This window comes from Montipora capricornis, chromosome 8 (assembly GCF_036669925.1).
Source record: "Montipora capricornis isolate CH-2021 chromosome 8, ASM3666992v2, whole genome shotgun sequence".
Taxonomy (NCBI): Eukaryota; Metazoa; Cnidaria; class Anthozoa; order Scleractinia; family Acroporidae; genus Montipora; species Montipora capricornis.
Genome location: NC_090890.1, coordinates 40,323,718 through 40,337,032, shown reverse-complemented (window position 1 = coordinate 40,337,032; position 13,315 = coordinate 40,323,718). Strand labels below are relative to the sequence as shown.

The following is a 13,315-nucleotide window of genomic DNA, read 5'->3' as shown; positions in this document are numbered from 1 at the left end:
TCAAGATAAAATATTCATTTGAATTTCAAGCTTAAGAACGAGGCATCAAGGGCTAATTTGAATAAAACAAAAGAATATTTAAATGGCGGCCATTTTGGAATAAGGTGTATATTCGGTTATAACACCATCACCTTGCGATCATTGAACCAGAAAATTCGCCTCTCTTTTTTCACTTCCTGTTGTTGGCAGGAGGTAATCAGAAAATTAAACAGAAAACGGTCGTTTGAAATTATGAAGATAAACTGCCACAAAATTTCCAGAATAATGAGCCTCATAGTCATTTCTCCAATCTAGGGCTAAAATTAATTCCAAATTAAGTTCAAATTGATACAAGTTCCAGTCCTCGACCTCAAACTGGAAGTGTGTGTACTTTAATTGAAATCTTTATAGTAAGTTCACACTTCTGCATAAAAAGGAAACAAATACCAGAACTGAATGGTAATGCGGTGTAACACTTTATTTTTAAGGCTTAAAAGCTTTAATTCATTGGTTTATATATTTGTTTATCTTTTTTTGCCCACAACAGATTTGCAGGGGAAGGTTTCTACCCTAGAGCAGACAGTAAATGAATTAAAGCACGGTATGCAGGCAATTCAAAATGCACAGCAAACAAACAGCCATTCATTAGAAACCAGTGCCAGTTCTTGCACCTGTGAAAGCCACAGCAACCCTGAATTGATATCTTTGATTTCTGATGATGAAGAAGACAACGAACAGTCAAGAGAAGCAACACCTGTGTACCGAATAATAGGCCAACCAACTCCAACTTGGATTTGTCTTGAAGGAAATTCAGAGGGTAATTCTGTGTTAGGATCAAGCCCTGCAACTAATTACGTGGCACAGCTGGACAGGCAGCGGAGGCAATCAAGATCATTACAACCGTCCACCTCAACACCCAGAAGAAGAAGCCGCAGTAGGTCACCTATTGCAGCGAGTTCTTTGTACGGAAGAAGGGAGCGTTCTCCCAGTGACATTGGTTTCAATAGATGCAGATCTCGAATGGGAGCATTATGTACATGCACACAAACTTCCTCATCTGTTGTAAGTGGGCGAAATACCACCACAGGTCAAAATCTCACAACGGTAACACGGAGGAACAGCAGGCAACAAAGTTTTGACAATGATGGTCAGGTGATCACTGAAGCACACAATTCAAATTCAAACTCTGATCACAGTGGGCCGCGCTATAGTGCAGTCACATCCTCCGAAGGAAGCAATGGAACTTTAACCAGTCCTCAATATTCCGCCAGTGGATATTCCTCTTCTGATGTCTCATACCTCTATCTTGGTGAAGCAGAGTATTGGTGGCCAGATGATGATGATCATCAGGTCATGATTAATATTTATGCCAACGATGTAAGCTACAGTAGTGACAGCAGCCCTGTCACCACAACTTCAGTTAGTTCCTTAAACAGTAATAACTCATGTTAGGGTAAGGGTGAAAGTGTATGAAATAACTGTGTCTTTTTTTGGTGATCCCTTTTATAAGTTAGTTATGCTCATATTATTATTAATCTAGTCTTAATGACAACTGTTCATTTTTTAAAGTGCCATTAGCTGTATCCTCACTTGGGTTGTATTGAAAGAAAACCGTCAAAATAATATTGCAATTTACTTTCAACAACTGAACCAAACTATTTTTATACTTAAACCATGCCAAATACCAAGAGAAACGAATATTTTTATTAATTCTACATTAAACATAATTATAGAGACATAGGTAATTACATGCCATTTTCCCTGTCAAGTTTTCCACAGCTTATTAATCTTCCTAGTTGTTTTCTATCATTTTATTGTTATATATAAAATTGTAAATGGTTTGAACCCAGGAGTCATATCATTAAGTAAGGTAAGATCGTCCGGGTGAGTGTAGTCCTGAGAAGGACTGTTTGAGATAACATTGACTGACGTTTCGACAACCTGAGCAGAAGTCATCTTCACAGTCAAGTGATTTGTGTAACGTCAGTAGATACTATAAGAACTACGGTCGTAGATGTCATTGGTCAACTTATTCGTGTTGTTATTGGTCGACTGTCAGTTGAGCCTGGATGTAATTGGCTGGGAAAACTAAACAGTGATAGGTGCGTTTCGATCCGTCTATAGGTCTAAGGTCAGTACGTATCGTAGAATATGTTGGGCAGTACTGTGAGAGTAAATCAGTGTGTTGTTTGTCTGTTGATGTCGTCGATGAGTCGTTTGTAGGGTGCGGGAAGTTGTCGGCATCGGTTTATAGGCGTCTGTTCTAAAACCGATGCCTACAACTTCCCGCACCCTACAAACGACTCATCGACGACATCAACAGACAAACAACACACTGATTTACTCTCACAGTACTGACCAACGTATTCTACGATACACGTACTGACCTTAGACCTATAGACGGATCGAAACGCACCTATCACTGTTTAGTCTTCCCAGCCAATTACATCCAGGCTCAACTGACAGTCGACCAATAACATCACGAATAAGTTTACCAATGACATCTACCACCGGAGTTCTTATAGTATCTACTGACGTTACACAAATCACTTGACTCTGAAGATGACTTCCGCTCAGGTTGTCGAAACGTCAGTCAATGTTATCTCAAACAGTCCTTCTCAGGACTACACTCACCCGGACGATCGCACTTTACTTAATGTTATTGTTATATATAGTCCAACAAACTTAAAAACAACCCTTGAAATTTGAGGCTCACTTATTTTTCCAAAAAACGGATCACGCTCAAACTACAAAATATTACAATTTTTTCTTTCTGGTCTTGTTTGAATTCTTCCGTGTCCAGCTACAAAAATGGTTAACTTTTACTAGAGTTTATTTTGTTTTCATATCCAGTGACTTAATTGATACATATTTAATTAAACTTCAACTTTTTAAAGCCGTAAATAAGGAACAGAGAAAGTTGTGGTGGTATTGGGTTGATTTTAAAGAGTTATGGTATCATTAGAGAGAGTTCAAGGACAAGTTAGTAATACCCAGTAACCCGGAAAACCACGATGCCATTGGAGAACAAATGTTTTTGAAAGAGGATCTTTTTGTCCTTGGGAAACCACTTAGGAACTGTGGGCAGAGGATAAGGGCCCCCATTTTCAGCAATGTAGTTACTGGGTCATAGCATTCTCAAACAAGGGGACACTGTAAGTACTTAGAGAACAGCTTGAGATTATACGTCTACTTAAGTTGTGAGAGCGCTTGGTTATACGAGAAGAATGGAATCAGTTCAATGATCAGGTAACTTGTGAGAATGTTTGGTCATACAAGAAGTATGGAATTGTAGAAGGGGTTCAATGATCAAGTAACTTGTGAGAATGTTTGGTCATACAAGAAATATGGAATCGTAAAAGGGGTTCAATGATCAAGTAACTTGTGAGAATGTTTGGTCATACAAGAAGTATGGAATCGTAAAAGTGGTTCGATGATCAAGTAACTTGTGAGAACGTTTGGTCATACAAGAAGTATGGAATCGTAAAAGGGGTTCAATGGTCAAGTAACTTGTGAGAATGTTTGGTCATACAAGAGGTATGGAATCGTAGAGGTTCGATGATCAAGTAACTTGTGAGAACGTTTGGTCATACAAGAAGTACGGAGTCGTAAAAGAGATTCAATGATCAAGTAACTTGTGAGAGTGTTTGGTCATACAAGAAGTATGGAATCGTAAAGTGGTTCGATGATCAAGTAACTTGTGAGAACGTTTGGTCATACAAGAAGTATGGAGTCGTAAAAGGGGTTCAATGATCAAGTAACTTGTGAGAATGTTTGGTCATACAAGAAGTATGGAGTCGTAAAAGGGGTTCAATGATCAAGTAACTTGTGAGAATGTTTGGTCATACAAGAAGTATGGAGTCGTAAAAGGGGTTTAATGATCAAGTAACTTGTGAGAATGTTTGGTCATACAAGAAGTATGGAATCGTAAAGAAACTTCAGTGATCAAGTAACTTGTGAGAATGTTTGGTCATACAAGAAGTATGGAATCGTAAAAGGGGTTCAATGCTCAAGTAACTTGTAAGAATGTTTGGTCATACAAGAAGTATGGAATCGTAAAAGGGGTTCAATGATCAGGTAACTTGTGAGAATTATGCCTTTCAACCACAAGCAGCCGTCCTATTAAGTACTACTGTATCTGTACGCCTCAAACAAAGTATTTTCTCCATCCTTCAGGCCTATCAAGAACCTTAGGGTTAGAATCCTTAGGAAATTCCTTGTAAGGGTATCCTTGAACTGTGCACATAGACCCTGACATGCCTTCATACTAGGATTCTACAACTACATCACTGATTAGGGGACCCTTAGGCTGTGCCCTGAGTTCCAGCAATGTCCCCCAAAGGGAATAAGATATCTCGTTTCGGGAACATTTACTGCTACCTAAACCATCTACCAAAAACGTTTGCAGTTTCTTAATTCGTAAAATCCTTACCTTTCCTACGTAGTTTGAGGTGACCATTTTTGAAGAAAGATAAGTGATCCTAAGGTCCAAGGGAAACTTTTATATTGAAACATATAAGAATTATAATTAAATTATTTTACTATCTCAATTTTTGACGGTTTGAATCTGGCCTTAGCATTTTAGAAAAAGTGTTTTCGCATTAATTTAGGGTTTGAATCATTGTCAATAATTTATATTATTCCACCTTAAATGGGTGAGCAAAATGGAGTATTAAAATATCAATATTCTTTTCAATGAAAGTGTGGTGGCTTCAATATTAATGTTATAGCCTACGTGTGTAGCCCTACCCTATTATAATGTGAGGCATGCGTCAATGAGACTCACAGTCAATATAGTAATAATTTAATGATTAAGCCTAAGCCCTCGTTTCAGTGATTAGGCCTAAGCACTCTCTGAAATGTTAGCTTTCATTTTATGGTTTGGTTTGGTTCTAACTGCACTAACTCATTGACTCATAAACAGCGTACACTCTATTAATGTGACTGCATGCAATTTATTTTCACTAACCTTTAACTGGTAATTTTGTACAGAAAATATTCTAATTAAAGTACCCCTAGGGGTACTCAAATAAATTACCTAATGAGTATGCTCTTTAAAACGATATCATTTATCTTCTCCTTAAAGTTAATGGCAATGGTGGACGAGTGAGAGAGAGTTCAGGAACCAAAATACTCTTGTTTTTGTTGAAGTCATTACCCGACATTTTACGTTCTAAATGCACCAACAATGTTGGAACAATGCTGTCAACAACAGACATTCCCTTGTCAGTAGTCCTTATACATCTGAAAATAAACAAATGATAGACCAATATATTTAGAGGCAAAATAAAATGGATAAAATTTTCAATTTTCAAATTTTCAATTGCACGATATACATTGTGGAGCCATTTAAAACTAAAAATTACTACCCTACTTATAGTCAGGCTGTTAAGAGAAGGAATTGTGCGTTTTATGATAGAAGAATCAAACTCTGCATGTTTGTTGGCCTTCATGAAGTTAACAAGTTTAGATACAGAGGCATGCCCAAAAAGTCATGCAACGGTAATTAACGGGGTTCACTTTTTCATGTAGTTTCCTGTCAATTGTAAAGGAAATTTCAAATCAGCTACAGATCTATTCAGAAATGTGTTATTTTGATCCAGAAACCAGCAAAATGTCGTATTCATATTAAACGTCCTTTATTTTGATTATCAGTAACACTCTGTAAATAGCATGAAATTTTAGTGAAGCATACAAAAAATGTTTCAAGGTGTAGACAGGCCAAACGCGTCTCCTATTGAGCAAGATAAGAAATTGAATTTCAAAGACTTCAGAGCTTTGTTCTATCTCAAAGACCTCCCTTTTTAATGTGAAATTAGGGAGGGGTTTTAAAGATTCCTCTTGGTAAGGGCTGGTTTTGTATGTAAGATGCCATTTGTTCTTTATGATATGTTTGAGATTAGCCACTGATTTTTGTTCATTTTGTAGAGCCGACATTCTTTCGCTAAAATTGACTTCAAATAGAGTGCTTTTTCACCTTTTTGAATCTCTCGCCCTTATCTACATATGTATTCAAAAACGTTACCGGTATTTCAGTATCTGAAATCTCAGCCGTGAATTTTGCTGTAGGATGATAGCTATTGACTACCGCTAGTTGTTGATTGCTTTTTTGTTTATGATCCATAGAGAAATGATGTCCTCAATGTATCTTTTCCAAATGAGTGCTTTGTAAGGACTTTGGTTGACGATATCTGTCTCAACTTCCACCATGAAAATGTTAGCAAAAGATAATGCCATATTCGTTCCCACTGCGGATCCGTGCTCCACGTTTTTCTCGTTGAAAAGGAAATAATTTTCTATCAAGATCTTAGCATTTCTCTGAAGAAGTGAGATGGAATCGGAGGGTTGTTTTCATAGAATGTTCAACATACAATGCCAATTCCTTCCCCCTGCGGGATGTTAGCGTAAAGGCTAGTAACGTCCATTGAGACAAGGATTGTGACATTTAATTTTAGACTGTAATTTTCTCCATAGAGTTTAAATAATCTCTGGTACCTTTAAGGTATGATTTTTGTGTTTTAGCAATAGACTGAAGTAGGTGATCAACAAATTATGAGATTCGTTCAGTAGGGCCATCGCAGCCTGATATGATGGGTCTTCCGACTGGGTTAGGTTTGTGAATCTTTGTTAGAGTGTAGAAACAGAGATTCGTGGAAGGTTTGGTCTCAGGGATAACCATTTCTATGTCATGTCGTCAATGTGGTCTCCGTGATGAAAAGCATCGATGAGTTCTTTGGCTTTTTGAGACTTTTTCTAATGCCATGGGTAATTAAGTGGTTTCAGTATAGTTTTCTTTCTCATGTAAGAGTTATCTCGAGGTGGCATTACCCATGGCATTAAAAACCTCTCAAAAAGCGAAAGAACGTTTATCAATACTCTCCATCATGGAGACCACATCGATGACATGACTAAGAAATGGTTGTCCCTGACACCAAAACCGCTACGAATTCCTGTTTTCTACACTCTGACAAAGATTCAGGCTGCGAAAGCCCTAACGCCCCGTGCAAACGGACGCAACATTGTTGGTTAACAACCCCCAACAATGTTGGGTGTTACATTTTGCGTCGGTTTGCACGTTTGTGCACGAAGTTTGAAACTGGTCAAACTTTTAGTCCCGTGCAAACGGACGCAACAAAGTAGGGAGTTGTTGCGTCCGTTTGCATGGGGCTTAATGAACGAATCTGAGGTCTTTGAATTTCCTATCTTCACCAATAGGGGTTGTATTTGGCCTGTCTACACCTTGAAATATCATCAAGACTGTGGATAAGGCAAGACGGCAACTATTTCACATGCATTCCCGTAGTTTAAATAGGATTCCCCCAAATTCTGCAGCTCTAAAGCAACATTTCCTCGGAGAATCGTATCAAGGTAGCCATGTTTGGGGTCAAATACACCTCAGTAGCACTTCCAGAGCTTCCAAGTCCTGCTGAATGGGGATGGGAGAGGAATGGTCAATGGAAACCTTTGTGGCCAAAAAATTTTCCACAAGCCCAGCAAAGCCGCTGGGAGCTCATTTATTGTTCCTGCTAGGAAGCCTGCGAGGGTTGTGAAAGTGCTCGGAAGCAAACCTTCAGTGCACAGCCCTGTGCTTTTGTGGTCAGAGCCATGTTTCTAGCGTCTTGTGTGGAACGCATCATTCTCAAAGTATATAAGGTGTTTACTGACTAACTAACAAAATGATGCAAAACAAGATCTAATTTAAGATGACATCTTTAGTTGAAAGTTATATTATTGATGTGCTCTTCTTACCATTATGCTTATTACAATTCTAATCCCTGGTGATATTATGCTTGAATATTTTTTGATATCTTCTGGAAGTCTTGACACTACGTTCAACAATATTTTTTTAATGAAACCACGCTCTACACTTGAAAATATCTCAAGAAAACTGCTGACGTCAGCATTTTTCTCAAAACCAGCTTATTTATAGGACATTTTAGCCATGCCTCTATATCCAAAATTGTTAACTGTCCCTTGGTTGAGATTGGTGAGAAGTTTCATGCTTTTATAAAAAAACGCACAATTTCCCTGATATTGTGGTCTTGACTACTACACTATTAACCCTAAACTGTGTTCTCACAGTTGGAATGGAACTTGCATGTTGTGGACCAGGGGCGTAGCGTGAGATTTTGAAGGTCTACGCACACGAAGAATGTCTCGAGCGCCAAAGGCGCTCCGAAGTAGGGGGGTCTGGGGGCATGCTCCACAGAAACGTTTGAAATTTAGGTTGCCATTTCCGACTATTTTCGAAGGACATTTCGACAAATAAATGCGAAGAAAAATGCAGTAGTTATTTATTTATTTTCCTCATCTACGGAGTTTTCTCTGCAGCAAGCTACAACACAAACAGGGGGTTTACAGTACAAGCAAAGGGCAAGACGTCGAAAACTCTGTTATAAGATCATCATAACATATCCTTAAAAAATAAACGGGAACTGGGGCGCTGGTGATACTGAAGACTGACACTGTGTGGGGGCTTTGAAGGGTATACGGTTAAGGTAACCCTTACCCTAACCCTAGAGTATTTTTTTGCTATGGGCATCCATGGTGATAGTTTATTCGTTACATCTGTTTCGCGCCTTGGTAGGTCAGTTCAAGCTACGGAATGGTGAACGAGCAAAGTCTTGAATGTCTGAGCGAAGAAAGCTTTAGCAATCTCTCTTCGAACAGATAGCCCTTCTTGTGTTCAAAGCTCTCAGGGGCATGGCGCCAATATATCTGCAGGATCTTTTGCAAGTCAAGACCCCGGGACGCTACTTCCTACGCAGTGATGCCCTGGGTCTTCTCACGGTTCCTCACACCTGCATGGTGCAAGATCTTTGGAGACCGGGCATTTGCTATTGCAGTTCCCAGATTCTGAAACAGCCGTCCTCTTTCTATCACAGAGAGTGACTCTATTGATAATTTTAAAAGGAACTTGAAAACGCCAACATGGCGAGAGTTTGATTTCTAAGGATTCTGGGTAGATTTAGGGTTTGGTTCCAGACTCTTGAGTCCAAAATCCTTGATCCAACATGTCGCATTCGTTTGACCACCTCGTTCGACACTTTCAATAGCGTCCAACAATGTTGGATGATGTTGGATCCGTTTGGCCAAGCCTGTATGGGTTAATGAAAAGATACTGGAAATACTCACACACAGAGACACCAGTTTAATTCGAAATTTAAAAAACTTGGTCCGATTTTATGACTAAAAAAAAAATAATGCCTCCACGGAATAAGGATTCCCGGATTTAGGCTGTACGCACGAGCGTACGTGAGTATATGGACGCTACGCCCCTGGTGGATACGGATCCTAGGGAAAATTAAACCTTGTACCTAAAAAAGGTTCCTTACAAGAATACGTTTACAGGTAATTTGGAGACTGGTGCAATCAATTGGGGAATTATTCTGCATGATCAAGGTGTCTAACAAAAGTAAAAAAAAACCTTCTCACAAAACAGGTTAATTATTAACATTAAATACAGCAGTGACCTCTGTATGGATAAACCTTTTTTCCCCTCTTAAATAAAAAATACAAAATAATAAATTATTTGAAACTAGCTTATTCTGCAAATTACATTCTCACTCTGTCATTCAACAGTGAAACATTCACTAAAGCTAAACCTGTTAAACTGAAAAATGACTGTAAACAATGGCAACTTCCAGGCCAAGTGAGCACTAGCAATCAAGCAAAGTAATTCTACAATTAATTATGATAGATTTTTGGCCTTTATTCTGAACATAATTATTATTTCATCACTGATAGACCGTTTCATGAAACAAAAATTTATGGCCATTTTCAATTTGCAGAAACAGCATATTTTTTACTTCAAACTTGACCCTTTTTATAATGTTCTGTGAATCCAATGAGATAAGTGAGTTCATCATAGGACACTCAAAGTGGTCGTCACTAAACCTACAATTTTATTGACATAACTGAAAACAGAATTAAAACATACTTTTCACTCAATATCAAGAGGCCTGATTTCACTAAGTCTTGAATGTCCAAGTTATCTTTAAATGCATCATACAGTGACAAAGACTTGGGAAATGGTGAGAAGGTCTGCCACCTCTGCGAACAAAATTATTCAATCACAATCTCAATAAACCATTCCTTTAGGATAACGTTAAAGTGCATATGAAAGAAAAATGCTTAATTCATTTTAGAGGCCTTTTAAATAGAGGTACTAGGTAGAATGGTGTTTGAACTTTTAAAATAATTACAGTTTCATTCTGCAAGTGAAACTGAAGATGAATTTTTTAAAAAAGAAACATAATTCCTCTTTATTTCGAGAAGTCCGTCATCTATTGTAAGCAGCAGTTATTACTTGATTGGCACTTTAAAGGATCTGGACAAAAAGTCACCCAATGGATTCACCTATGGGTTCTTTTTTTCCTTTAATAAACAGCGCTAAAGTTATGGAATAAATTGTGTCATACTAAATGCAAAAAGACGAGAAAAGAGGCTAAAGCATACTCTTTTCCTTGGTTTCCATCCTACGGTACTTTTTTGCCCTAATGTTTTAACAAATGGTGGACAAAACACTGACCCCCAGTCCATGGACTACCCCCATGGACTACACAAAGGGACTACCTCTAAAAAATACTATTTCGAATGAGTACGTAACTTTTAATGTGGTATTATCGAACACAAAGTAAATCACACGGGCCACGAGGTCAATACACACAGCAACCATTTCAAGCACATTTTTAACTCCCTTTCTTACAAACCCATCATGCCTTGGTAACGACGAAAGAACACCGTTACTTGAATGTCACACAATACGTGACATAAATATTACACTACTGAAAGAACTGAATTAAGTGACTAAATCCAGGAATTGCACGAGTCTCACTTCACTTACATGAAGTAATTGGCCATCACAACAATTGTTATCGAAAGCTAACCTCTTTAACTTAAATACTGTTGATCAATGCCGATTAAAATGAGTGTTTAAGATGCCTCTTCGATGTAGACCAATAAATAGTACACATTCAAAATAGTACTTTTAGGGTAGTCGATGGACTAGGGGTCAGTGTTTTGTCCACCACCGTCTTTACAGGTCAAACGACTTGGGATGGTTCACTCCATAACTTCAACAACATTCACAAAATGACAATGTCCATATCCAAAAAAGAAAAATCCAAAAGTATGTTAAGGATGGACTTATCTAGGACAGCTACAAAGGCAAGGGATTCTTTTCACTGACCAGAGACTAATTGGTCAATCAATCAATGGTTTTCGTTATGCACATAAATGTAACATTTTAATGCCCTAGAGAGTTCATTTAAGGTCTCGGCATAGGTATGAATATAAAATTACTGAAAATCCTTTTTTGTGGAGAAACATTATGACAATAGAGTATCGATTTATTAAAGATTTAAGCCCATCATGCATTTTTCAAAAAGCCCTGAAAAGCACATCTAGTGGGTTGCGGCAAAAGCGTGACTTCACCATAAAAGCCTTACTTGCGTTTTCTCGGCTCTAGAATATTGCCAACGTGTTGCCCTTTTACGGAGCTACAACTGTATAAGCTTTTGTCCGATTCAAATCAAATTTTCAGGACTATTTTAACAGAGTTTGATGTACAAATCAATGTTTTTTTCTTAATTGTTTGATTTATACCATACTTTGTCTAAATTCCCTATCAAAAACACTATTTTCAACTTTGATGGAAGATAACAAATGCAAAACAAAAAATATTGCTGACACCGTTTGGCTGAATATTTCTCACAATGTCAATTGCTTCAAAAAATTTCAGAAAAATCTAAGATCCTTTGCAGCCTATTTTTGCTTTCAGAACCTATTACATAAAAAAAAATAACGTTCAAACAAAAGGCTACTTTCTTGGATTCAAAACTACATTCAAGGAGCATTAATTTGATGCTTATTGCATTCTATGATGAGACTTCTATAAAATATACTAGAGGAATTACAACCAGGGCTCACCCCCTAAATGAAAGCTGTTAAATACCTACAGTTTGGCACATCCAGTATATAATATAAAACCCTGACTGGGAATGAAACACAAAGTAAGGTAGTAAAAGCAGGAGAGTACTGGCTTAACCATATAGACAATTTATGATGATACAATGTCAAGGCTGTCACAAACCTTTTAAGTAGGAGGGGAAATTAGAAACTTTAGTGGGGAAAACAGTGATTTTGTTGCATTAACTCTATTGTTCCTCTCTTTAAATAGGTGGGGATGAAACTTTAGGTAGGCAGGGAAAATCCCAGGCCCTCAATGACTGCCCTGCACGAGGGTCGTGAAGGGGTAAAATGAGAGCTGGGATTTGCCTTTTTTAGAGGCTGGGAAATGGGATTTTGTGCGGCTCGGACTGGGATTCATGAAACGAAAACAATAGAAAAATGGGAATGGGATTTCAATTTGAGCAACACAGGCTGGGATTGTGGGGACTTGAGCTGGGATTTGAAAAAAACAATTTGCTGGGAAATGGGATTAGGCCCCACCCCCCCCCCCCCCCCCCCTTCACGACCCTCCTGCACCGTATCTAATGAAGAGAGGTGATATTAATTGTTTCCCTTGTAAATGAGAACGGTTTGCATCAAATAACTGTTTCACAATTGATGTGTTGCAGTTAATGTTTTCAGTTAATGTTTATTTTCAACTGGTTAGTTTTAGTTTTTTTTGTTACTTGGTAAATTTTTCAAAAACTGGGTAAAATTGTTCTCTCGTTATCAAAGGCCAACAAATTTTAGTCATTAGGGTCAAATGCTCAGCTTAGTGATTTGGGTTACTGAGCACTTATTTTGAATGATTAGCTTTCATGTAAGGTTAGGGACACTGCCCGCATTTTAGGAAGTAGGCTGATTGCTGGCTGATTTTTTGTGTCCTCTGTGAGAAACTCGACTGTGTACTTGGGACAAGATCTGAAATAGTTCCCGTTTTGGAACTACTTTCTTGTTGTTTCCTTTGAAGAGTTTGCCCTTGCTGTAAGCCCATTTCTTTTGAGTTATCATCTGATGTTCCCAGTTTGTTAATTGTTTCGGCTCAGATCGATCCTCATTTCCTGAAAGGCCGAGTTTCTTCTCTGTTTTTCGTTCAAGAAATGTTTGGCCTTGCTGCAAAAATCATCTTTTGAATAACAATTTATTTGCGAGTCTTTTCAATTCCTGTATTTCTCTAAATAAATCGATTTCATTTACGCGATTGCATTGGCGTGACTCCGCCATTTTATCAGTGTTGTAGGGGGGGGGGGGGGGGTAGTTTTTAAGGGGTATTCAAGGAGGGGGCTGGAAGGTAAGGGGGGTAGATCTGTGAAAAAAGGGTGGGGTAGGATAGGGGCAATGGGAAAGATGAGGGAGGGGCAGGAGAAGTAGAACGGAGAAGAGG

At 38.3% G+C, this 13,315-nt stretch overlaps 1 protein-coding gene across 6 annotated transcripts in view; it reads right to left on the bottom strand.

Annotated features, from left to right (window-relative positions):
• Positions 1-435: 435 nt before the first annotated feature.
• Positions 436-13,315, bottom strand: part of LOC138058914 (radical S-adenosyl methionine domain-containing protein 1, mitochondrial-like) — a 31,293-nt gene continuing 18,413 nt past the window's right edge. For 3 of the 6 annotated variants that reach the window (XM_068904369.1, XM_068904367.1, XM_068904372.1), the window contains 2 exons: positions 9,920-10,032; positions 4,918-5,223 (listed from right to left, as the gene is read on the bottom strand). In XM_068904369.1, coding sequence (XP_068760470.1) covers positions 5,049-5,223; positions 9,920-10,032 — 288 coding nt within the window. In that variant the 3' untranslated portion in view covers positions 4,918-5,048. Of the gene's footprint in view, positions 1,407-4,917; positions 5,224-8,261; positions 9,078-9,919; positions 10,033-13,315 lie in introns of those variants that run through there. The other 3 variants (XM_068904368.1, XM_068904370.1, XM_068904371.1) reach the window with 3 other exon arrangements.